Below are 27141 nucleotides of genomic sequence, written 5' to 3' on the forward strand. Positions count from 1 at the left end.
CTGAGGTCCTTACAGTAGATTCCTTTTGCAAGATTGTTACTGGCTTACGACTTAAAAATAAAGGAAAATCACAAGGAAAGAAAAGTGGGGAAAAAATCGGAGGAAACTTGCCCCTGCCCTGGCCACCGGCAAGGCTGCCACAAAGGGGTTAAAAGTTAAGTGGAAGTGGAGCTTGAAGAAGTGGGATGGGGCCTCTCCAGAAAGCTGAACGAGGCATCTGGAGCCCGAACAAACCTCCACCTTTTTTGGCCTCGACGGCGGCAACCCAGCCTCCCTCCTAACGCCCTCCGCCTTTGGGACCAACCAGGGGAGCTCAAGTTAGTAGCAGCCAAGGAGAGGCGCTGCCTTGCCAAGACTACAAAGGGAGGGGAGAAGAGAGGAAAAAAGCAAGAATCCCCCACCCCTCTCCCGGGCGGAGGGGGGCGGGAAGAGCGCGTCCTGGCCAAGCCGAGTAGTGTCTTCCACTCGGTGCGTCTCTCTAGGAGCCGCGCGGGAAGGATGCTGGTCCGCAGGGGCGCGCGCGCAGGGCCCAGGATGCCGCGGGGCTGGACCGCGCTTTGCTTGCTGACTTTGCTGCGTGAGTACCGCCCGCGCGCCGCGGCCGCTTGGCTTCGCCGCGGGGAGGGTGGAGGCTTTCTGGGAGGCTGAACAGCAGAGCAGAGTCTCACGGAGAGAAGGGACCCCTGCCCAACCCACGCACTGCCGCCCACAGCTGCTTCCCCCCGGGGCCAGCGCCTCACCTGGGAGCTGACGGGGGTGGGAGGGGAAGGGAAGGCCATCACCCCCGCGAGTGTGCGTTAGCCGAGGTGTGAATCGGTCAGCACGACTGGTTCCAATGGACTGAGATAAAGCGCTTTGGAGATGCCAGGGTCTCTTCTGGTTGCCAGAGGCGCGGAGTGCGAAGTTGCAGCCAGAACCGGGAGACTGGGGAGGAGAGAAGCAGGAAAAGTTTTGTGGCTCTTGGTTGATTCAGAAAGTATAGACCCGGAGCGGATTGCTGGGAAGGGGCCGGTGTGCCCACCTTGCACAGGGACTGGGAGAGCCAGAAGTGGACATTAAGGAATTCGAGGGAAGCGAATCAGGGATGAGGCTCCAGGTCGCAGGCCAGGGGTGTTCGGAATGAACAGTCCGTGAAAAGGAAAAACAAAACCAAACAACCAACCAAACAAAAGCCTTGCATTTAAGATTGGGAAGCTGAGTTTGAATTCCCACTTCAGCAACCCCACCGCGGAGGAGGTAGAAGTAGACAGAATTTGCTCTGCGCCCAGCCTCGCTCGCCTTACCAAAAACCGTCACCCCTGCACAAATTTCAAAACTTGTCACCTTTTGGAGTTTTCTTCCTCTGCCCCTGCTCCAAGTTCTAAAGCTAGTGGATGGGTTAGAACACTGCCCCCACTCACCTACACATATCCTTACTCTTAAGGTCTTGCTGTCACTTCGGTTAAAAAAAAAATAGGCACCCGGTAAATATTTATACTCGATTACTTTCCTTGGGGAATGACATTCTCCACCTCATCTCTTTGCACTTGGAAGGTTTGAAACTTTTGAAACTTTGTACATTGCTCTCCCTTTTGCTTACAGCACTCTAGGGCTCCCAATTCTGTACTCTCACTACATCCTAAGGGCCACCCACTGTGGCCCTGCAGAGTGACCTGGACTAGACCTCTTTGTTCCCAGTCTCCTCTGTTGTCCATCTTTGGGTCCGCCCAGCTGGGGAGAGCTGCCCCTGGGCTGGAGGAAGCTCTGAGAGAAGTTTGGGGTTGCCCTGTTTGGCAGTCCTGGATGTGTGCTTTGGGGCAAGGAAAAGCTATCGCTGAGGTTTCAAAATTCTAGAGTGGGTGCTAGACTAGGCCCTCACAACAGGAGTGAGTCGGCCGGGTGCAGTGGCTCACGCTTGCAATCCCAGCACTTTGGGAGGCCGAGGCAGGCAGATCATGAGGTCAAGAGATCGAGACCATCCTGGCCAACATGGTGAAACCCCATCTCTACTAAAATTACAAAAATTAGCTGGGCATGGTGGCACACCCCTATAGTCCCAGCTACTTGGGAGGCTGAGGCAGGAGAATCCCTTGAACCCAGGAGGCGGAGGTTGCAGCGAGCCAAGATCCTGGCACTGCACTCCAGCCTGGGAGACAGAGTGAGACTCCGTCTCAAAACAAACAAACAAACAAAAAACAAAAGAAACAGGGGTGAGTTGGCCAGTGGTGCAGATTCCAATCAGATGCTCCATTCTCCTTTGGCTACACAGCTTGTGATGACCTGGTCCTCAGCCGAATGAGGTCCACCCTTTTCTTATTTCCTCAGCTGGTGAGTGTCAGTCTCGCCTTGGCCTGCCGAGGTTGGGGTTGGGGGAGCAACACAACACTGGCAAAACTTTGGACTGATAAGCTGAGAATATCCCAGCTTTTGGTGGGGAGGGATGGGGCACAAGGCCCCATTCCCAGCCTTGCCAGACTACTTGAGCCAATTGTAGTTTTATGCCCTTCCCAAGAGCTTTCTAGGGTTTTTGCTTGGATTTGTTTTGTTTTGTTAATACTAGGAGTCATTTTCAGTCCTGGGATACATTGTGGGATAAATGAGATAACTGAGTGTACCTTGAAATGCTACCATAGGGCCATTGCAGAAATGCTATTGTTATTGTAAAATTTAGGGTAGAGGGGATTTCTGTGGTTTGTTTTCTCATCATTTACCCCAACAAAGAGCTTGTTTTGGGAAGTTCTTTTTTTCTGTCCCTTTGAGAAGGTGGCATGTGCATAGGCACTGCAACTAACCAGAAGTGGGCTGTCTTTGTTGGAAGTGGGGGAGATCACAGAGCAGAGTCAGGGTAAGGGGCTCAGGGGCCACCAGGCAGCACTGCCAGAGCACTGGCTGGAGCAGGAAGCCTTTCAGGTAATTAGGGAACCCCTTTGTCAGGCTCAGGGTATCTATTTCCTCCAAGCTTTCCAAGGCCTGTCCCTATCCTCACTCTAACAACACCCCCAGGCCCTCCCCGTCACATTCCTCTTCTTCCTTTGGGTCCTTCGTGCCTGCTGACCCCACACCCATATCCTGTCCAGGGCTACATGTAAGAGGGGAAAAATAAAAGGGAAAAGAATTTTATCAGCTATTTTCCAGAGGGGAGAGGACTCCACCCTTTGAATCTCTGCCATATGGCGACCGAGGAGGAGCAGGCTTGGGGACCTCTGACTAATTCAGTGGTCCCCAGTGCTCCGCACTTGTAGACCCAACCCAGTTGGCACCACCTTTGCAGATGCATGTCTTCAGCAGCATTTCTGTTCGGCTGATAAAACACACAGGGACCTGGGGCCTCTTTTTCTTATCCCTTTGGCTCCACCTCCTGGGCTTCCTCATTCCCTTGTCCTCATCTCCTTCCTTCGCAATCTTTGTCTCAAAAAGCTTAGGGCAAGAAGTGCCAAACTGCAGCAGATAAACTCAGCTGCAGAGTCCTACAAAAACAAATGAAAATGAGGAACAAATTCCACTTCTTACCGTTGGTCTCATTGCCTGATTTCCTTTAGACCCTGAGCTGGAGGGCCTGGGTTTACTTTCAGGGCTGGATGGTTACCCAACTCCACTCTCAGGTACTTGGGCCTCCCGCTCTCATTGACTTTGGTTGATCTAACTAAATGGCTTGCAGTGTGGAGAATTAAAAATAAGAAGGTATGGAAAAAGAACACAACACCACCCTCCAGAAGAAAATTCTCACAGTCGCCAGGGCTGTGAGAATTCCATATTTTTCCGGGCTTGGACTTCTCTAATGAGAACATTCTCTTCCCTCCTTAGCTAATAAATGAAAACATAGTATCTATGACTTTTAGTCCCAGAGCTGGACGTTGTGCTAAGGAGAAAGATGCGTGCATGTTGGAAAGATGGAGAGACAAACAAATGGGGATGCATATAAAGGTGTACTTCTTAGTACCTGTGCTCTTGGAGCCCGTCGGAATGAGTTACTTCCCTTCAGATGCAACGGAAAAGGCCTTTGGGCTTAATTGGGAAGTAGGCTTCTTCTTGATTTGGAAAAATGAAATCAAACTGATACTTCTTAGAGAGGAGTGGCATCCCTAGGCAGCTGATTTAAGAAAATGTCTTAAGAGGTCTTTGAGTGACAAAGCCTAGAACCCCAGACAATCCTGGATGAGCAAAGGTAGGCAGGAGGCTGAATTGCTGAGCATGATAAAATGAAGTGAAGCCTTGTGTTTAGGTGGGCACAAGAGACACAAGGCTGAAAGGACTCCAGAGCCCAGGAAGAGCATATAAAGGGTGGAGAGGTGCCTGGAGTCATAGCAGGACAGTGATGGGTGGAGGATGGAAAAGACCTGGGAGGAAATTTTTTTTTAATACATGGCTTCATTAGCACAGTAATGTCTAATATTTCAAGGTTATGCCATTGTCTCCCCTGGGCTGCCCTGTAATCTCGTTCCATGCCCTCAACCTTTCAGTAAATACTGGCTACACACACTAGCCTTGTGTTAGTGGCTCTCTGGGGAGGGTAAAGTAACTTACTTTACCTTGGCTAACTTACGGTGAAGTGGTGTACTAGTGCGGACAGGGAGCCATTGAGCCATGGAGCCACAGCCCAGGAGTCTGTGGTGCTGGTAAAATGGAGGAAGAGGTGACAGGGAGAAATGTAGGTGCCCAGAGAATCTTCAAAATAATCAGGGTTCCACAGTAAGTGGATGGGGTCCAAGACATGCTATTTTATTTATTTATTTATTTGAGAAGGAGTTTCTCTCTTGTTGCTCAGGCTGGAGTACAATGGTGTGATCTCGGATCACCGCAACCTCTGCCTCCCAGGTTCAAGCAGTTCTCCTTCCTCAGCCTCCTAAGTAGCTGGGATTACAGGCATGCGCCACCATGCCCAGCTAATTTTGTATTTTTAGTAGAGACGGGTTTTCTCTATATTGGTCAGGCTGGTCTCGAACTCCTGACTTCAGATGATCCACCCACATCGGCCTCCCAAAATGTTGAGATTACAGGCGTGAGCCATGGTGTCTGGCCAAGACATGCTATTTGAATATAAAACAGAAATCTCGGTACACTGGGAACCCTCAGGCCACAGACCCTTGGTTTATATATACTCACACCTTAGCTTAGCCTTTGAAGCTTAAGAAGGCATCTGCTCAGTCCCTTGTTCTAGTCTAGGATGACTGAAATTCATGGTAGGCCTCAGAGTTGGACAGCCCCCTAACACGGATGCCTCCTGAGTGTTTGCAGGAAGCATGGATGGATCACTTATCTCCCAAAGTGGCTCATTTCATTCTTATAAATAGCTACATCATTTTACACTTTTTCCTTGGATTGCAGTGAAATTGGCCTTCCCATAACTTCTAATCATTAGTTCTAATTCTATTCTTTGGGCTGGTACAGATTTAATCTGGTCCTTCATGACAATACCTGAAGATGTTTCTAGTGGGCCCCACTAGATTACAAACTCCTTGAGGGATTGATTTAAATGACAATGACACTAACACCTAATGGAGGAAAGAGATCCAGCTCTCATTTTGTACTCTCCACAGCACTGAGCGAGATCCTTTGCACATCACTGGCACTGCAGAAAAATGAGAATGAATACACAGAATGAATGTATCCCTTATCCAAAATGCTTAGGACCAGAAGTGTTTCAAATTTCAGATTTTTTCAGATTTTGGAATATCTGTGTAAACATAATGAGATGTCTCAGCAATGGGACCCAAGTCTAAACATGAAATTTGTGTTTCCTGTATACCTTATATACATAGCCTGAAGATAATTTTAGACAATATTTTAATAAACTTGTGGATGAAACAAAGTGTTGACTGTGTTTTGACTGTGACCTGTCACATGAGGTCAGGTGTGGAATCTTCCACTTGCGGCATCATGTTGGCACTCAAAAAGTTTCGTATTTTGGAGTATTTTAGAATTTCTGATTTTCAGATTGGGGTGCTCAACCAGTGTAAATAACATGCATCTTAAAGAAAGTTATTTATTTTTCCTCCCCAAATTCTTCTTTTCCATATCAGGGGTCAGCAAACTTTTTCTATAAAGGGCCAGAGAGTAAATATTATAGGCTTTAGGGGCCATATGTGGTTTCTGATGGATGGTCTACTTTGTCTTATCTTACGACACTTTTAGAAATATAAAAGCCAGCCACGCACGGTGGCTCATGCCTGCAATCCCAGCACTTTGGGAGGCCGAGGCAGGCAGATCACCTGAGGTCAGGAGTCTGAGACCAGCTTGGCCAATATGGCTAAACCCCATCTCTACTAAAAATACAAAAATTAGCCGGGCATGGTGGCACATGCCTGTAGTCCCAGCTACTTGGGAGGCTGAGGCAGGAGAATGTCTTGAACCTGGGAGGCAGTGGTTGCAGCCAGCCAAGATCGTGCCACTGCACTCCAGCCTGGGCAACAGAGTGAGACTGTCTCAAGAAAAAAAGAAAGAAAGGAATGTAAAAGCCATTCTTTACTGACTGACCATACAAACACAACCCCTGAGTCAGGTTAGGTTCACTGGCCATAGTTTGCCAACCCCCATCTAGATGAAATAACACTAGACCCTCAACAATATGACTTGGTTTCTAGAACTCTCCTAATCCTGGTTATCTTCACATGAACACTCCCCAATTTAATTAATTCCCCCTTAAAATATAACATGAGTACAAGACTGCTATGGCTAGAGGTAGCTGGTAGGAACACACCTGCCACAGTTGTCCTCCAATCCTATTGCTTTTCCTAAACTCCAAGGATTGTGCTAAGCACCAGGAGTAAAACACATAAGAATAAGAATGGCTCCAGCACTTTAGAAATTTATATTCTTACTGAGGTGACAGTTAGACCTATCCTGAGGAAGCAGCATATATGATTTTGTGGCAGATGAGTCACAGAAATAAGTATCTCATGCCCTCTGAGAAGCAGAAGGAAGGGGCCTAAAACAAAATATATCCACTATTTCTTGAACTTTTACCAGACAGGATAACTGCTTCTACTTCTTAGCTCCTTTGTTCCTCAAAACAGCTAAGACATAGGGACTACTTTTATCTCTGTTTTACAGGTGAGGTTTACAGAGTTGAAGTAACTTCCCAAACCACAGCTAAAACATGGTAAAGAAGCCTTTGAATGTGGCCTGTCTGGCTGCAGAGCCTGAGCTCTTTGTCTCTGGGCTATACCGCCTTCCTGGTGATACAGTCTGTGGCTCCCAACGGCCTACTTCCTGGCAGAGGCTGGCATGTCCCTTCATCCTAGTTCTGTAACTCTATGGACTAAGATTCCCAGGAACTCCTTCAAGATACTCCTCTTGATCCAGGTGCTAGAATATGAAAGCATGGGCAAAATAAGACCGGCAGGCTAGGAGATCAGGAAACAGCACCAGGAAAAAACTAAGGAGGGCTGTGAAAAGCAAGACCAAGTATAGGAAAACTCAGTCTCTTAAAATATGGGGATTTAGTTATTTTGGTAGCAGAGCTTTCTGGATCGCTGAGGATTTGCAAACTCACTTTAAAGAACAAAAGAATCTTCAATTTACTAGTGGCAGGTAGAAATATTTTCAAAATGTATTGCACGTGTCTTTGCTTTCTTAGAATACCCCCCGAAAAGGACTTTATGACTCAGATGTATCATGAACATGTTGTGGCTATGTTGCAACTCAGTGACATCATTAATGCTTATTAAGGTATAGATATCTAACCTATTCACTCCTACCATAAATGATTCAAGAAAACTGGTGTGAGTTTTCATACTTATGTCTGCTTTTCATTTATTTCTGTTTCTTAGTTTTCAGCTGTTGCTTCTCCTTATTATTTGCTTCTAATAGGCTCTTCCTACGTTTCAACTTTAGCTAGGATATCAGATAACCAGGGTTATTAGAATTATGTGTAAAACAAGAATAATTGACTCTGAAGAAGTACCTGAAAGTTCAGTGCATGACTTTTACTACATGAATTTTGTGACATCTCTTAGAATCCTCATTTTACTAATTTCTTGAGACCTTGTCTCCTCCCTTGCTCCCAGTTCATGAGTTGAGATCAACTAGAGTAACTAAGGGTCAAATGGAGTCCCTAGGGAAACACAGTTAATAAGGATGGACTGAGAAGTAAACAACAGAAGAGAGCTTTTTATTCAACTTTAAATTGTACTATAATTCTTGTAGGCTTGTGGGTAGGGACTGTAACTCCCATCTAGAATGAAAAGGAGTGGAAGTTTCATCAATTGTCTCTTAGGATGTGACAAGCTCTCACTGACTAGTAGGCTCCTGCTACTCCCCTACAGAGTTGGGAGTCAGAAGGTCAGAAAAAGAAAGGTCAGTGTTTGATGGTTTAATGCCATGGATGTGTGTGGGAAGACAGGATAAAAAGAGATCTGTGGTCAGTCTTGACTCTCATAAATGTCATTCCTCCAGGGCTCTAGAGACTGTGAACCTAAAAGATGCACTCTCCCTGCTGTGCCGCAGTGTTTATGCCAGGATTGGCTCCAGGCCCCTGGCTAAGGTGTCCCCTTGCTCCGCACCAGCTCAGGCATTTCCAGTCACTCAGTTTTGTCTTTCTGCCCTCCCACTTGTCCTGTCCCCCTGGTGTCTCAGAGGGTGCTCTGCTCACCCTGGGGTCAGAGCCCTGACTCTGAAGTTGGGGTCCGTTTCTCATTTTCAGGTGGATCCTGCTACTCATTCCACAGTGCTTGGCCTGGTGGTGGGTGGAGGGGCTGCTGCAGCTGCGAGCCTGACCCCAGTGGGTCAGTAGCTGGCTTGGGTCCAGAGTTGCTTTGCTCTTCTGGAACAGGCACCTCTGTCCTCAGAACTAGCAGCAGGTCTCACTCCACATCTGGAAAAGTTCAAAAGTGTTTGTCTAGGTGAAGGAGGCCCTTTAGGGGAGGGGATTCAAAAGCATGACATCATCTCAGTCAGGCCCAGCTTCCTCTGGAGAGAGAAAAGGGCTAGGCCAGGGTGGACCAGATGGGGTCCCCAGTAAATCAGTATGCTGGGGGCGAAGAGGAAGAGAGCAGGCAAGAAGAGGAGTCTTGGAGTGGTGCCTTGAGAAGGTGATCCTTTAATTCAGTGTCTGAATACTGTCCCCTTGGATGAATTCAGATGAATCTGACCTTAAAGTCATAGTGGTGAGAGGGTCCCATCTAAACAGGAAAGAAGCCTGGATTGGTTTCTGCATCAATTTATTTTGATCAACCCACCTCCTGTTTAAGCCAGATGGGAGCCCATCCTTTTCTCTCCAGAGATGTGGGGAATAAATTCCGATTTTTTGGCAGTTTAGACCCAGCCTAACCTCCTTGTTGCATCTACTCAAGAGTCAGCTAAACGTCAGTGTTCCATTGCTGCTTCCCTTCATGAACTATGGCCTTCCTTTTGGGCAACACCTTGGTGATTCAGGCTCTTCATCTCTAAGACAGAGATAGTGATATTCCTTCTCCCCACTGCTTACCTGACACATAACAGTAAGACACGATTGCTGCAGTCACCATTAATAGCAATCTGCTTGCAGCAGGTTGTGGAAGGAAGCAGATATGAGAGAGTGAAACCCTTGTCATCACCTTTAGGGAAACCGTTCTTGGCCCCAGGTTGATGGCCGTGAAGCCAAAAGTCTAACTTCCCTCTTGATCCTGAGGGAAACAAGAGATGTCATTCTACCTTGCTGTTTACCTGGAAATCGCTGAAAAGTACAGATCTAGATCCCAATCAGGAAAATTTAGAGACAAGCTTTAGGGTGGCCTGGGACCCTCAGAGGCTCTTCCTTGAAGATGCAACTGCCTTTGTGAACTCTAGATACCAAGTTCACCCTTAACATTTACAAGGCCCAAGGCAAGAGTACAACAGAGGCCTACATACTATATTTCTAAACATTTCAAGGTTGTAAGTCAGGCCAACTAACTAATAAAATATCTTCTATCCTCTTACCTTGACAAACATATCTTCGTGATCACCTGGAAGGCCAAGTTTCAATTTGGGATGCTCAGATTCTTGGAATTCAGTGCCACAGTGCGGCTTAGCAGGAAGAGATGGCTCCTGGCCCCAGCCCACTTCCCTTCATCTACTTTCTACCCATGACTCTGGCTCACATTGCAAGGCAATTGCATGTGTGCCTGGGACACCCCACCCACAGGCTTAAGCACTAAGCACTAACTCTTCTCCCTGCAAGCAGTCATCATTTGGCCACCACTGGGCCTTGGGGGTGTACACCCTTGTGCTGCAGTTCCCCTTAGCAGGATGGACTGGGAGAAGCGGCCCATCGTGGATGTGAGCAAAGTGCCATTTGATCAAGAAGTGCTAGGACTTCTGGTCCCCACAGTATGACCTAGAAGAGAGGGTACATCCTGATTGGTCCTCACAGGAAGCAGGACAGGGTGTGGGCTCTTTGAGGCATAGGGTTCAGTCAAGAAGCTTCTCCTTCCTGTGTCTAATGAGGATACTGACTGGGAATGGTGAGTAACATCTGTAATCCCAGAGCTTTGGGAGGCCAAGACAGGAGGATCACTTGAGGCCAGGAGCTTAAGGTTACAGTGAGCTATGATCTCACCACTGCATTCTAGCCTGGGTGCTGTGGTGACAGAGCAAGACCCTGTCTTAAAAAAAAAAAAAAAAAAGTATGTATCCCAGGATATACAGAAGAGATGTGCAAGGACACTCATGAAGATCTTCAGAGAAAAATGAGATCCAAAACATTATACTATAATACTATAATAACTTAGCATTTGTTATCTCATTGTTTATCCCAACAATCCATGTAAGGTAGCCAGAAAAGACCCTTACTTAAGAGGTAAGAGAGCTGAGATACATACATGCATTAAATTACATGGTTAGTTATTGGAAGAGCCAGAACAAAGCTTGTCTACCTTCCCACTACATTGATGAGAAACCAGACCTTGTGTTCCCTGGTTCATTAGCTGAATTCCTAGGTCAGAGCATGCTAAAAGAAGAAAAGGAAAGGCGAATGGGTTTGAAGGCCATGAGCAAAAGGATGAGGGGAGTATGGGAATGGGGAAGTCTGAGAAGTATAGATTTTTAAGGGGATCGCATAGAGACAGTGAGTCTAGTGATTATTCCAAGAGTTAGTGTACTGGATGGAGAGTGACCAAAAAAGAGGATACAGTGAAAAGGAAAAAGAAGCATGACCTTTTGCACACATTAGATCTTTGCAATATTTATGCAGGTATAATTTTAGATTTTAGTATGTAACTAAACATACTATGAACATCACCTCATAGTTCCACGTTGCTACAGTTTTTATAATGTTTTTCTTTCTAATGTTTGTTTATATGATTATATAATGATTATGGTATATTAAGTGCATATATCACTTATCCTATCATAATTCATTTAGTTGTTCACGTTTCCCTCCTATAAATAATACTGTATGAGACATTTGTATGCAAATAAATCTTTCCTTCCCTATGTCCTCAGAGCAAATCTGGTAGTGGGAAATTAATCCACTGTCCAGGATTATGTTCTTGTTGCTGCCAACAAGGGGCAGCAGGGAATGTTCTAGAAGAATTCTACCTGAAGTCAGGAAATTGCTTCAGGTGATATCACCAGGCTGATATCTTTAGGTTCTGATTCTTCCTCCTCATTTCCCTATAGCCTCTGGGTTCATGAGTCTTGACAACAACAGTACTGCTACCCCAGAGTTACCTACCCAGGGAACATTTTCAAATGTTTCTACAAATGTATCCTACCAAGAAACTGCAACACCTAGTACCCTTGGAAGTACCAGCCTGCACCCTGTGTCTCAACATGGCAATGAGGCCACAACAAACATCACAGGTAAAAACAGCGTTTGTGTCAGATCCCTGAGAGATGCTGGTGATGCTTGGGTAAAGCATTTAGGATGTTTTCAGACCGCTCCCCTCTCCACAGAGGAAATTATACAAGTCCCTAGTATTAATGACTTGAGTATCATGCTTAGGGTGCCCTGAAGTAAGTTCTAGATAATTCTTCCTTCAGTGACAGTTTTCTCAGGCCCATGTCTTGGGAGCTGATCCTGATCAGTAATGCCTTCATACCCCTTCTCTCATGCTGAGTCCAGCTTAGTGATAAAATAAGGATCAGAAGACTCAATAGAGATCTCCGATCTCTTCTAAAGGAAAGAAGGTGGGTACAGGTTCAAACTGGGGGTCTTTGGCTTCTCTAAGGTAGACCAGCATCTATTTCAGTTTCAGGACACCTCTAATACATTCTAGATTCTAGCTCTGGTTCCAACAGCTTGAAATGAGTTTGGTCAGGGATGGGACACGAAGTAACTGTTAACTCCCCAAACTCCCTTTTCTGTGTTGAAGTGCATGCCCATATCATGACCTGAGATTGTGTGTATGTATGAGCACATGCACACATGTACACCCATGTTTTGGTCTCTTCCAGAAACGACAGTCAAATTCACATCTACCTCTGTGATAACCTCAGTTTATGGAAACACAAACTCTTCTGTCCAGTCACAGACCTCTGTAATCACCACAGTGTTCACCACCCCAGCCAACGTTTCAACTCCAGAGACAACCTTGAAGCCTAGCCTGTCACCTGGAAATGTTTCAGACCTTTCAACCACTAGCACTAGCCTTGCAACATCTCCCACTAAACCCTATACATCATCTTCTCCTATCCCAAGTGACATCAAGGTGGGTGAATTGGGCCAAAAATGGCAGATTGCCCCTCACTTCATATGTATGCAGGCAAGCTGTTTCTTTCCCTCCACCCCTCTCCTCATCCCTGCCAGTGGGATTTGGGTCATGTGGGAATCAGCAGGGAAATACACAGTTTAAATATTGCTGGGAGAAGTAGAAAGAGGAGGAAAGGGGTAGAGTTAGGTGGTAAGGCCCATCCAGGCTTTGGGTATTGCATTTTAGGGAATAGAGAGTAAACGGGATTCTCAGAGATCCATCCAATCCTCTGGTTCTTTCTAGTACCTATCGGTGGGGCTTTGACCAGGACATTATTTCCCTTTGGGAATATTTGGCAACTATTGCTTATTTGCTGGGGCTGCTTCTCCCACAATGGTTAGGACAAATAACGTTTCCTCTACATGAGAGGGTTTGGTGGTTGTGCCAGGCACAGAGAGGCAGTAAAGGGGGGCATTGGCAGTGGCAAGAACTGGGCAGACCAGGGATGGTGAGCTCAGCCTGGCCTTCTCAGCCTTAGGGCCTATGACTGTCAACAGCTTTCAGCATGCAGGACAGAAAATATGAGGGCCTCAGTCATGAGATATGCCCGAGGGATCTTTCGGCTTTCTGTTTTTAAAGGAGCCAGGGCCAGGTGTGGTGGCTCATGCCTGTAATCCCAACACTTTGGGAGCCTGAAGTGGGCAGATCACTTGAGGTCAGGAGTTCAAGACCAGCCCGGGCAACATGGTGAAACCCCGTCTCTACCAAAACATACAAAAATTAGCTGGGTGTGGTCATGCACCTGTAGTCCCAGCTACCCAGGAGGCTGAGGCAAGAGAATCACTTGAACCAGGGAGGTGGAGGTTGCAGTGAGCCGAGATCATGCCACTGAACTCTAACCTGGGCAAGACTCGATCTCAAAATAAATAAATAAATAAATAAATAAATAAATAAATAAAAGAGCCAAAATGGGAATTTGGAGAGTCCTGGAGGCCAGGAGAAAAAACAGGTACCCCAGCATCTGCTGGTCCACCCCATTATCCCTGTTTGCCTATATGGCCTTCCTGCAAGTTTGTGATTGACTGGAGAGAAAACAACCCAAAGGGGAAAAGATCCTCCCCTCTCCCAGTCCTGCACCATCCAAGCCAGTGTTTACCAAGGTTGCAAATAGCTGCTTGCCAGTAAGCCCAGGCTAGTAACAAAAGTTTTGTCATCTGATGAGGATAGATATGAAATAGACGAGAGTATGACTATTAGAAATCTCTAGTCCCCTGACAAATTTTAAATGTCCTTTTCCTTAAAACCTCCTAAGAGAGCACCTCACAGAAAGCAAACTGGAAAAAGTTGGGAAAGAAATGAGGAGCAAAGATGCTGGCTTATTTACTTTGTTCTTGTTATTGTTTTTGTTTTAATACAGACAGAAATCAAATGTTCAGGCATCAAAGAAGTGAAATTGACTCAGGGCATCTGCCTGGAGCAAAATAAGACCTCCAGCTGTGTAAGTCAACCCCCCACCCAACCTCTTCCTCCCGCCCCTGTCCCTTTCCTCCATCCCTTCTGAACACCCTTAAACCTTCTTGGATTGCACTGGATTTGAGTAGGGGTCTGGGGAGTTTAGCTTGGTCAGCCTGCCTTTACTACTGAGCTTTCTGTTTAGGGAGTAAGAGGCCCCATCTGGTGGGCAAAAAAGACAATAACAATTTAAATTATTAATAAATTTTGTTATTTTTCCGTCCTCTATAGTACTTTTTCCCCCTCCTCTATAGTACTTTTTAAATTTTCCTCTCCTCTGTAGTACTTTTAAATCTGAGAGAGTCAGATTTAAGTTGCTTCTTGGTTAAGAAAGTCCTTCTCACTCACCAGATATAAACTAGTCACCTAAAATGTCAGTTCATTTATTATTTCATTTATTATTATTAAATATTTACACGTAACTCTTTAATCCATATAGAATTTATTTTGCTGTAATGTTATATTTTCCATGTAACCATTTTTCCTAACATTATTTGTTGAATGACTCCCTCTTCTGTTGCATGGGATGTATCCTTTAGCTTATATTAAGTTTTTATATGTCTTAGGGCATACTCTTCAGACATATTTTATTTGTTCAGTTTGTCTGTACTTTTGCCTATTTTAAATTTTCAAAATTATTGTATGTTTTTACTACAGTATTTTTAATATCCAGTCAGGCAGATCTTTTTTTATTACGCTGTAAAAAATGTAAATTATTTTTTTCTTTTTGAAAAAATGCAAAAAAAAATGCTTTAAAATTTGAATTGTAATTGCTCTAAAATTTCTTCATTTTTTCTGGTTTTCTTTTGCATCTCTCAGCATCTTGTTTCTTTAGCTTTATTTTTTCTCTAGATTTGATGGATGTCATAGGCCTATTTGTCACATAGGTCTCCCACTATATATTCAAATTGATTGTCACTGATAGATTAAAAAGTTAATAGAGTTTTGAATAATTATTTTGGGTTTGGCCAGTTTCTTGAATTTGCCTATTGATTCTAGGAGCTTTTTAGTTGATTCCTTTCAATTTTAAGGTAAGCTATCTTGTTATCTACTACAATATATTGCTTTTCTCCTCCTGTTTAGTAGTTATGCCTCTTGTTTCAGTTTCATGTCTTACTGCATTGGAAAGAATGTACAGGGAATTGTGTTATTTTAAATGATTCTGGCAGACCTTGCTTTGTTTCAGTAAATCTAATTTCCTAACAGTAACATGGCTCTGGAGGAAGGATGAGGTGAAGGAAAGAGTGGTATTTACTTACAGAAGAAAACATTTTCTTACAAGTTGGGGATCTATCTAAGGGAATCACATATGTGATGTGCTGGCATGCATAGATTGGAAAGATCGCAGCCTGTAGAGGTCTTAAATTACTTATTTTTTCCATTCTAACTCGGTAGTTTTACTACGATCATCAGTTGGGTCTCTCTGACTTACAAATTTGTAAAAATTATACCTGAAAGAATTTAACTTAGGACATCTAAAAACAACAGAAATAGTGAAGACATGAGTTTGCATAGTGGAATAACTAAATGCAGTCTGCAAAATAGTTAACTTAAACATGAACATACAATGTACAAGTAACATGCAGCATGTTTCTGATGCTGATTTTCAACTCAACTCATTAGAAAAAAAATTGTCAAGTTCTTTGCTAGTTGTAGCCAAGGAAAATGACGATCTTTCCCCCTGCAACCCCATCGACTTGGTGGAGCATACATTTTGCTGTGTATCACACAGGTATGTGCCAGAATGCTAATTCTTTGTGCCTGGAATTTAGAGTTAACTGCAGAGCCTTTGCCTTTCTGTTGCTCTTCAAAGCTCACATGTAACTTGGGTCACTGTATGAGAAAAGTGCCAGAAACTTACTGCTCTTTTAGAAATAATTCCTCTTAACTCTGCTGTGGTCTTTGCTGTCTGGCCTACTTCGTGCCACAGCTGAGAAGGTCTCTGCATGTTCCTCTAAGATTGAGGTAGTATCTGTGAGTGGGGATGTGAAAAGAGAGCAGCTCCCCTCCAGTTCCTATGCCAAAGAAGACTTCCATCCACACTGCCCCTTCATAAAGCAACTCTGTGGCAGCTCATATGAGTGCTTTTGTTTCCCTGGTCTCTCCACCAGTGTTGATCCCCTTTCTTCCTGAGGGCTCCTCATCCTCAGCCCCCATGCGGCAAAGCCTCCTGCTACTCCCCAAGGTAATTTATCCTCAGCTTGCTATCCTGTTCCAAAATGTTTAGCCACAGCTCCCGATTATGTCTGAGATGACCTTTCCTTGGTCCCTACTCCCTGCTTGTCTGATAAACAGTCTGTTCCAAAAGCTGCGAATGCTGCAGGGCCTCCTAATTTTCCTTAGGTTGGATTTGTACTTTCGGTGTCAGAGGGCCTTAAGGTATTGGTTCTAATGTTGGGAGCCTCAGGCCCTACCTAATACCCTGGTGAAGAGCAGGAAGGATTTGGTTTCCCCGAGCATCACATCCTTGATGTATGTTGGTATGCTCCTCATCTAATATATGCCCATAACAGGAAAATATGTGCATGAGTCTAGCTATCCAGACACTCATTCTGCACTGACACATAGTGAGTACCAATATGTTAGCTCACCCTATGTGGATTCTGTAGGCGTGTCTTCTGTATGTGCATTCTGTAGACATGTCTATCCCAATCACTCTTTTTTTTGCTCCCCAGCCATCACCTCTAGGCAGCCAGGGGAAGGGAAGGTGATACCACTCTCATCTCAAACACCTTTTACCATATCTCAGAACCCTCATTAGTAGGATGTGTCTTCCTGAGTCTAACTGTCATTCTTTTGGCAGCAGTGTCAGCTTAATTTAGTTTTTGTGGTTGTGGTTCCCCAAATAGTTTCCAAAATGTAAGATTACTTTATACTTTTATGCTACACCCATTTGTCCAGAGAAACCCACCAAAATATTTTTAATTGTGGTAAAATATACATAAGTCATCACCTTAGCCACTTTTAAGGGTACCATTGAGTAGTAGTAAGTACGTTCACATTATTGTACAACCAATCTCTAGAACTGTCTGCGTCTTCCATCACTGAAACTGTGTACCCATGAAACAACTCCCTGCTCTCCCCAGACCCTGGCAACTTTCTGTTCCTGTGTTCCTATGACTTTGCCTACTCTAGGTACCTCATATGAGTAGAGTCGTAGTGTTTGTCTTGTTATGTGACTGGTCGATTTCACTCAGTATAATGTCTTTAAAGTCCAACCATGTTGTAGCACGTGTCAGAATTTCCTTCCTTTTTAAGGATGGATAATATTCCATTGTATGTGTAAACCTCGTTTTGCTTCTCCATTCATCTGTTGATGGACAGTTGGGCTTTTTCCCCTTTAGGCTAATGTGAATAATACTGCTTTTAACATAAGTGTACAAATATCTCCTTGGCAACCCGATTTGAGTCCTTTCGGGGCTATATCCAAAAGTGAAATGGCTGGACCACATGGGAATTCTATTTTTGAATTTTTGAGGAACCACCAGACCATTTTACATTCCCACCAGTAGTGCACAAGGGTTCCAATTTCTTCTCATCCTCATCAACACGTGTTATTTTCTGGGTTTTTTAAATAGCAGCCGTCCTAATGGGTATGCGGTGGTATTTCATGGTGGTTTTGATTTGCATTTCCCTGATGATTAGTGATGTTGAGCCTCTTTCATGTGTTTGTTGGCCATTTGTATATCTTCTTTGGGGAAAAGTCTAGTCAAGTCCTTTGTCCGCCAATTTGTATACCTATCTTTAGTACCACATCTGTTTATATGCAGAGTTTGTAATTACTCAGCTAGCTCACTTTACTCTTATTCACATTGACTTCATCTGAGGCAGGCTGCCTCCAGCTTGCACTAAAGGTCAGTTTCCATGCGGAAAACATAAGTTACAGATGAAGGATTTATGAAGATGATGTGTCTACTGGAAAAAGCCTGCAATCTGGAAACGATCTCACTTCTCATCCTTCGTTAGCTGCCCCCACTTGTTAGGTGACTTGAAACAGGTCCCTTCATTATTCCATTTTCTATGTGAAAATAGCGTTTTCACCTGCATTGTCAAACTCACACCAAAATAGATAAAATTATATTAAAAGGGGTTGGGGGAGATGATTGATCCTAGAATCTCAGCGTTCTAGGATCTTAATATCTTAAATATCTTAAAGGTCATTAGAAAAATACCTGTCCCTCCCTCACCCCCATCTCCATCCCCATTGCAATGCTTGATGTTAAGAGTCTTTGCAAAGTTTGAGAATGCTACTCTAGAGAGGTTAGATGGGTTTATTGTGTTTGCAGAGAAACATGTGTGAGCTGATGTAGTTAGGAGCTTGTAAATCTGATTCTCATGAACAAAATGGTGAGGTTGTGTCTTCCTCCTGCCCACTCTCCCGTGATGTTTGCCCACAGCCTCTCTTGGGGGAGGATGTTTATTCCAAGTGTCCGGAGAAAAATTGTGCTTTGTTCAGGATCCACCTGCTCCTCTTGGGGCCCAAACACAATTCACTGATGCGGTTGGATTCCAGAGTGGGAGGCTGGCCGCTATTATTCCCTTGAATCTAGTCCAAGAAACTGTGCAAGGGGTGGAGGGACCCTGTGTGGAGGCCAACTGGTTGGGATGTTAAGTTGAACAACAATTCCCTGAGTTCTTTTGTTTGGTGCCACGGTTCATGCAGTCTGGGTTGTAAATGCTATAATGTGCACTCCCCCCAACACACACTTAGGAGTCTTACAATCTAGTCACAGAAAAATGACAATAACAATGCATAGAATATGATCAATATGTAGACTCTAGATGATATGGTATATAAGGTATTACTATCATTAATAATGATAGTAGCAGCTGCCATTTATCTAGTGCCCACTAGATTCTCAACACCACATTGGACACTTTTTTTTTTTTGAGACAGAGTCTTGCTCTGTTGCCCAGGCTGGAGTGCAGAGTGTAGTGTTGTGATCTCAGTTCACTGCAACCTCTGTCTCCTGGGTTCAAGCGATTCTCGTGCCTCAGCCTCCCGAGTAGCTGGGATTACAGATGCCCACCACCATGCCCAGCTAATTTTTGCATTTTTTAGAAGAGACAAAGTTTCACCATTTTGGGCAGGCTGGTCTCGAACCCTTGGCCTCATCTGATTTGTCCATCTCGGCCTCCCAAAGTGCTGGGATTACAGGCATGAGCCACTGCACCCAACTGGACACTTTCATACAATATCTATTTAGTCACCACAACAACCTAGTGTACAGCTGAGGAACATGACACTCAGACTAGTTGCATGACTTGCAAAGAATCCAGTAAAGAGCAGAGCAAGGATTGATGCCCAGTCTGGTTGAAGGTAGGACCAGCTTCATTGAGGAGGTAGAAACTGAGTTGAGTCTTGAAGGATAGTGAATACCAGGGAGAAGGTAGTGTTCTTCATTCTCTTTGAAATGAGGGTTGTGGAATAATGCATGCTGTCCCCATCTTGGGCTTCCTGGAGGTGGGGCCTCAGTTCCAAATGCTCTTCCCCACTGGCTTCCTCTGCTCACCCTCCAGCCATTCTTCAAGGCCTATAGTGACATGTGTCTGCTAACCTTAACCAGACGTGTCCTCACCCTCCTTAGTATGTCCATAGCACTTTGGTTGTACCTTTCTTATGGTGCTTACCACGGCAGTAGCTCTGACCTCTGAAGTCTCTTCACGCCTCCATTTCTTCATCTACAAAATTAGTAGAATAACTCTACCAATCTCGTAGGTCGTGTGAGGCCTAAATGAGTTAATATATGGAAAGCACTCAGAACTGTGCCTGGATATCATAGGCATCTGTTACTTTATTTTTTATTTCTTTATTTTTGAGCCAGGGTCTCTGTCACCCAGGGTGGAGTACAGTGGACTCAACCTCTCAGGGTGGAGAGACCCTCCCACCTCAGCCCCCCAAGTAGCTGGTACTATAAGTGCATGCCACCACACCCAGTTTAATTTCTAAATTTTTTATAGAGATAGGGTTTCCCTGTGTTGCCCAGGCTGGTCTCGAATTCCTGGGCTGAAGTAATCCTCCCACCTCAGCCTCCCAAAGTGCTAGGATGACAGGCATGAGTCACCGCGCCTGGTTGGCATCCATCATTTTAATTGCCGTACATGCAAACTGAAAGCTTTGACAAGGTGGAATTCATAGATACCTCCCAATCCCCACCCCCCTACACATGACACGTGAATACAACACACGCATACATGACACTTGCACAGAGGCTTTCACGCAATGTCCTATATTCAGGGCTTGATAAATTGTCAAGGTGTGGCTTCTTGCACTCAGCAGGTGGAGGAAGGTGCCATTTGGTTTGGCTAGTTTACAACCTGCAGGAGCCCTGTCCCTCTGCCTCTCTTGGGAAGCAGACCTATTTCAACTGGAGATACTTCAGAAGCCCAGAGTCATCCAGGCAAGAAACCCCCTCCTCCTCATCCAGACTCTCGGTGCTGGGGAGCGGGGGTGCTCAAGGGGAAGCCATGTAAGGCTCCCCTGAGACAACTGGGTTTAGAGAGGTGGAGACTGTTGATTGGTTCAGTGTGGCATTCAGACTACTTAGTTCAAATGCTGTTCAGAAAAACAGATTTTTCCAGAGTTAGAGCGTCTATCCAAGGACTTACTGGGAGACCTGCAGAATTGCTCCTTTTCCTGAGGAATGAAGCAGCAGTGGCCTGAGAACTCATTTCTCTGTAGCCTTGTTTCCTGGGGGTTTTTTGAGGCTCCAGTTTGGGCTCGTGTCTCTGTGACCTGGAGTTTGGCTAACCACACTCTCCTGGCCTTATCCAAGCCCAGTTGTTTTCCCTCAGCTGCTTCAAATTCCAGCTGGGTCCTGAGGCCAATCTTGACCTTGCTTTGTGTAGGAGCAAAGGAGCCTGGGTTTTCCTGCCTTGGGTCACAGCAGTGGGAAAATACCCAGGCTCCATTCCAACTGGGAGGACCCTGTGGCCTTGTTGCAAGCAGCGGCCCTGCCCGCAAACAGGAAGCTTTCTCCTCCACAGAGACCCAGTTCTGATGATGGTCACACACCCCAGCAGTTTTCCCCTAACAGGAAAGTTGTCAGGGCTGTTCAGGCATTTCCTTCTCTGCCATCTGCCATCCGGACTGAAGAGAAAGTCTTAGTTTCAATTCCTTTCCTGTTCAGGGGAGGAGGACACTCTGATTGGAGGCTGCTGGAATAAATTCTGACTCACTATTGAAGAATTATCAGAGTTTTTCTTCTGAGTCCAAGTTCCTGGGTCTGATGGCCCAGTCAGCAACCTGAAGAAAAATCTATGAACTTCATTAAAACTGGGTTCCATGCTTTTAATGGAAAACAGAGATGGAAGACGAGACAAAAATGCCATTTCAGTTTGAGCAATGCACTTTATGAGACTCCTTTGGGTAGAAAGAGGGAGGAGGCCACTGAGGTTTCCACTGAGTGTATATTATAGATTTGTTCTCTACTCCTCACCTCCCTTGGCTTTTCTTCCATCATTGGGGACTGCTGTAATCTTGAAACAGAATATTTTCTCTTAGTTATTATTGCATTATTAATATTTTCTGTTGTTGGTCATTTCTTTTGAGTTTAATTTGCATATGTGTACATGGGCAATGCTTCAACGAGACAATTTTTTTAAGTTTGTTCTCTAACATCTTAGATACTAGAAGATATGGATTTTGGTCCTGGAAGATTATTTAGGTTTTTTTCTTATTGTGTTGTTGCACATATACAGTTAGCAGTTTTTTTTTTTCTGTTGGAATTTTAGAAACAAGGATCCTTCTTGCGGACGGGGTAAGAGTATGACTGTAATCAGAGACTCTGGGTGCAGTTTAGGGCAGAGCAGTAATTTCATCTCTTGCTCTCCATGTTTCTCTGTCTTCCCAGGCGGAGTTTAAGAAGGACAGGGGAGAGGGCCTGGCCCGAGTGCTGTGTGGGGAGGAGCAGGCTGATGCTGATGCTGGGGCCCAGGTATGCTCCCTGCTCCTTGCCCAGTCTGAGGTGAGGCCTCAGTGTCTACTGCTGGTCTTGGCCAACAGAACAGGTAAGGTGCACCTCTGCCTGGGGGAACAGGGAAGGAGTAGGGCTGAGGTTAGAGAATCCTGGGTGGAGATGGGGCATCTTAGATCCAGAGAGACCACAGGTGCTGGGGAGAAGGACTTGGCTGGCTTTGGGAGCGGTCCCCCCGAGATGGACCACCCTGGCCATCAGAGCATCTTCTAGAACAGCATGGGAGGGTGGAGCAGGATAAGCTGGTTTCTCTTTAGATTTAGCAACCCTTGTTTCTAATTCTAGAAATTTCCAGCAAACTCCAACTTATGAAAAAGCACGAATCTGACCTGAAAAAGGTAAGTCCTCTGAGATGATGGGCCTGAGAGGGAATGCCGGGGCAGGGGGGCTCCCTGGAGTAAGGGGGGAAGTCATTATCTTCCCCAGTTCTACCTACCATCCTTCTCTGAGTCTTCTCCTTTCTAGTCTTGAACCAAAAATGGTGGGGTATGACTGAATTAAGAGACGTCAGTCTCAAATCCCATTTCAAAAATTCCTGAGGTCAATGCCCTCAAGCATCTGTTCACTGTTGAGTCACACACAGGGGGCTGGAGCGGGCTGGGCTCCACTTTTGGCAAGTGACAGGCTGTATCTTCTTTGTCTTCTTTTCAAGCTGGGGATCCTAGATTTCACTGAGCAAGATGTTGCAAGCCACCAGAGCTATTCCCAAAAGACCCTGATTGCGCTGGTCACCTCGGGAGCCCTGCTGGCTGTCTTGGGCATCACTGGCTATTTCCTGATGAATCGCCGCAGCTGGAGCCCCACAGGAGAAAGGCTGGTCAGTTCTGGGGGCCAGGGTAAAGGAAATGAGGAAGATAGTGGGTTTCTGGGGAGTTCAGTGGATGTCATGGAGCAGGAGGAGAAATACCAGAAAAAGCCCTTCTGTGAGCTTACATAAAGATATGCATGTGTGCACACACAGTAATCAGTGGAAGATTCAAAATATTATGTAGAAAACTGGGGAGGGGACAGTAATGGTGCCAGCCCACCTACTCGGTGTGGTAGCAGATGATTCGTGTCATCTATTCATTATGTTTTCTGGGATAGTTCAGCTTGGGGCCACCAGAACAGGCTGTTAAATCAGCCACACTGTATTTGCAACCATGTTAAATGCCCAGTGGGTGCCCCCTTGCTCAAAAGGAGGCATACGGAAGGAGTATCCCCTTTTGCCATTCTGGATGAGGGAGGACAAGGCTGAGGTCTGAATCTTGGCCTCTGGCCTGTCCCCTACCCTGGGGAGGTCATCCCACCCTTCTTGGAACTGCCCGTTTTCCTGCGGGAGCTGGCTGCCGAGCTGCGGTGGCATGGTGTGGTGCCTCTCCTATGTCCTTTCTCCTCTAGGAGCTGGAACCCTGACCACTCTTCAGGAAGAAAGGAGTCTGCACATGCAGCTGCACCCTCCCTCCGATCCTTCCTCCCACCTCCCCCTCCCCCTTCTCCCACCCCTGCCCCCACTTCCTGTTTGGGCCCCTCTCCCATCCAGTGTCTCACAGCCCTGCTTACCAGATAATGCTACTTTATTTATACACCGTCTAGGGCGAAGACCCTTATTACACGGAGAACGGTGGAGGCCAGGGCTATAGCTCAGGACCTGGGACCTCCCCTGAGGCTCAGGGAAAGGCCAGTGTGAACCGAGGGGCTCAGGAAAACGGGACCGGCCAGGCCACCTCCAGAAACGGCCATTCAGCAAGACAACACGTGGTGGCTGATACCGAATTGTGACTCGGCTAGGTGGGGCAAGGCTGGGCAGTGTCCGAGAGAGCACCCCTCTCTGCATCTGACCACGTGCTACCCCCATGCTGGAGGTGACATCTCTTACGCCCAACCCTTCCCCACTGCACACACCTCAGAGGCTGTTCTTGGGGCCCTACACCTTGAGGAGGGGCAGGCAGGTAAACTCCTGTCCTTTACACATTCGGCTCCCTGGAGCCAGACTCTGGTCTTCTTTGGGTAAACGTGTGATGGGGGAAAGCCAAGGTCTGGAGAAGCTCCCAGGAACAATCGATGGCCTTGCAGCACTCACACAGGACCCCCTTCCCCTACCCCCTCCTCTCTGCCGCAATACAGGAACCCTCAGGGGAAAGATGAGCTTTTCTAGGCTACAATTTTCTCCCAGGAAGCTTTGATTTTTACTGTTTCTTCCCTGTATTTTCTTTCTCTACTTTGAGGAAACCAAAGTAACCCTTTGCACCTGCTCTTTTGTAATGATATAGCCAGAAAAACGTGTTGCCTTGAACCACTTCCCTTATCTCTCCTCCAAGACACTGTGGACTTGGTCACCAGCTCCTCCCTTGTTCTCTAAGTTCCACTGAGCTCCATGTGCCCCCTCTACCATTTGCAGAGTCCTGCACAGTTTTCTGGCTGGAGCCTAGAACAGGCCTCCCAAGTTTTAGGACAAACAGCTCAGTTCTAGTCTCTCTGGGGCCACACAGAAACTCTTTTTGGGCTCCTTTTTCTCCCTCTGGATCAAAGTAGGCAGGACCATGGGACCAGGTCTTGGAGCTGAGCCTCTCACCTGTACTCTTCCGAAAAATCCTCTTCCTCTGAGGCTGGATCCTAGCCTTATCCTCTGATCTCCATGGCTTCCTCCTCCCTCCTGCCGACTCCTGGGTTGAGCTGTTGCCTCAGTCCCCCAACAGATGCTTTTCTGTCTCTGCCTCCCTCACCCTGAGCCCCTTCATTGCTCTGCACCCCCATATGGTCATAGCCCAGATCAGCTCCTAACCCTTATCACCAGCTGCCTCTTCTGTGGGTGACCCAGGTCCTGGTTTGCTGTTGATTTCTTTCCAGAGGGGTTGAGCAGGGATCCTGGTTTCAATGACGGTTGGAAATAGAAATTTCCAGAGAAGAGAGTATTGGGTAGATATTTTTTCTGAATACAAAGTGATGTGTTTAAATACTGCAATTAAAATGATACTGAAACACATCTGTTATGTGACTCTGTCTTAGCTGGGTGTGTCTGCATGCAAGAGTGACACCCTCCATTAGACCTAGCTAGACTGTGCAGTGATGTGGTGGGGAGGACCAGCCAGGGAAGAGGTTGGAGCACCTCAGCAGACACAGGCACCAGCCAGGATGCTAAGGACCTTTAGCCAAGTCTGCCAACTATTCTCCTCCATGGGGAGAGGAAACATCCATTTCCAGTGGTAGAAAGGCAGACCCGAATGTACCAGGGAGCTTCCAAATGGAGGGTGGTATGTTGGGTTCTTAGGAGCTGTACCCTTCATGAACACCCTTCTGAGAAGAGGAACATGCTGATCACTGCTGCAAAATATGCAAAACAAAGGGAAGGGGCAATGTCCTGTGCACCCTTTATTATCAGGCCACCCCCCTCCCCAGCCCCCCAGGTCAGAGTAGACACAGTGAAGGACTATGTGGGGACTGTTGTTCTAGAGACCTGGCAGCCAACTCAGGGAGGGGGCTGGTTTCCACCCTCAAGATTAAGACAGCAGCCTAATTAAAAAAAAATCTGTAAGCATGTACCTCCCCCCAGCTTCCAAAACAACCCCCACCCCACCCCTACCAGGCCATAGGAAGTTGGGGAGGGAGTGCTGAGGAGCTCCAGGAAACACTCCCAAGTGTGTCGACAGTGGCAGAGGCAGTTGGGGCCAAACAAAGGTTGATTCTTCCATTCTTATCTCCATAAAGCCAGACCTTTCCCTTCAGCACTCCTCCACCCCCCATCTCCTTCTTGCTTTTCTCCAACTCCTCTAATAATAGGTTCTTCCCTAGGACACAGGGGAGGCGAAATGATGAGGTTCAGAGTCTTCCCTCAAAGGCAATGGCTGCCTTGAGGGTTGGAGCAAAGGATGATGAGCAAAAGACGATGGTAATCAGTAGGGAAGTCCAGCCGGCTTGCATCTAGTTGCACATCTTGCCTTGAGAGTGATCCAGTGAGGGTCTGTCCCAGCTAGGACATCAAGTAGGAGGGGTGGGTTCAGGGTTCAGATTCCTAGGAATTATGGGAGGAGAGGAAAAGGCAACTTGGATGCACCTCCAGCCTCAGGCCTAGCAACCTGCAATGCATCTCACCCTGAGTTTGCTGGAATGTGTATGTATGCTTTGGGAGGAAGGGGTGTGTGTGTATTGCGGGGTGGGGTGGGGCAGCTGGTTCCCTCTGACAGCTGGACAGCTTGCCCTGAAGAATTTGCCAGCTTTCTGGAAAAATCCAACTTTCCCACCGTGGGCCTGAGCATCCTGGTACAGCAATGGCGCCACCTGCTGGCCTTATTGAGGTCCTACTGCTCAGCCTCAGCTCAATCGCCTCCATGTTGGGCTTCTCTCCCTGGCTGCCCCACCCTCTAGTCCAACTTCTCTTGTACACAAAGCTCATATAACTATAGAACGTCACTGTTGAAGAGAACTTTAAAGATACATTTAATTAAACTCCCTTATGGTATAGTTAAAGACAAACTAAGGCTCAGAGAAGGGAGGTGGCTTGCCCAATCACCCAGAATTCTGAAGTCCTGAATCTGTAGTTTTCCCTTCCATCATATCATCCTACTCTTCTGCCGAGTCTTCCATGTTACTCCAGTTGGATGTCATGAAGCCAGTGTGGCAGTGTGAAGATAGGTTTGGGACTTCACTTCTGGAGCATTTCATCAACATAAGCTATCCTAGGCCTGGCCAGCCAAGCAGGTCCTGGAGGAGCCCCAGGACAAAGATCACAGGAGGCCATGAGGTTCGGCTTCTTCGGCGCCCACAGTGAGCCCAGGAAAATTAGCTGTAGGGTATTACACTGTTGACTATGGAGAGCATATCTGGAATTATCTTCAGCCAGATTTTCATCTGAATGGATAAATGGGAATACCATCTAAGTCCAGATAAATAGATCACTTCCATCTCATCCCTTCTAGGTAGATTAATCCCACACTTCCTCTTCACACAAAACCAGTAATAGGTCATCGATTTTGTGCAACAGGATGCTGCTTCTCTTCCTAAAGCCCCCATCGAAGAGGCTTCCAGCCACCATTCAATCATTCATCAAGTCTTATGATGTGCCAGACACTGCGCGAAATGTGCCAGAACATCTGTTATGTGCCAGA

The 27141-nt window shown here is 46.2% G+C and overlaps 1 protein-coding gene across 2 annotated transcripts; it reads left to right on the forward strand.

Moving 5' to 3' along the window:
- The first annotated feature begins 194 nt into the window (after positions 1–194).
- CD34 (CD34 molecule) lies at positions 195–25022 on the forward strand. Of its 2 annotated transcripts, none has more exons than XM_003831203.6 (8): positions 195–577; positions 11557–11739; positions 12334–12587; positions 13987–14067; positions 21935–22091; positions 22343–22395; positions 22710–22874; positions 23438–25022. In XM_003831203.6, the coding sequence occupies exons 1-8, from the start codon at positions 499–501 to the stop codon at positions 23450–23452; spliced, it is 987 nt and encodes a 328-aa protein (XP_003831251.1). In that variant the 5' UTR covers positions 195–498; the 3' UTR covers positions 23453–25022. The 2 variants fall into 2 exon arrangements, with proteins under 2 accessions (XP_003831251.1, XP_003831250.1); XM_003831202.6 differs by having other exon boundaries at positions 212–577; positions 23633–25022.
- The last annotated feature ends 2119 nt before the right edge of the window (positions 25023–27141 follow it).

This window comes from Pan paniscus, chromosome 1 (genome assembly GCF_029289425.2).
Source record: "Pan paniscus chromosome 1, NHGRI_mPanPan1-v2.0_pri, whole genome shotgun sequence".
Lineage (NCBI taxonomy): Eukaryota > Metazoa > Chordata > Mammalia > Primates > Hominidae > Pan > Pan paniscus.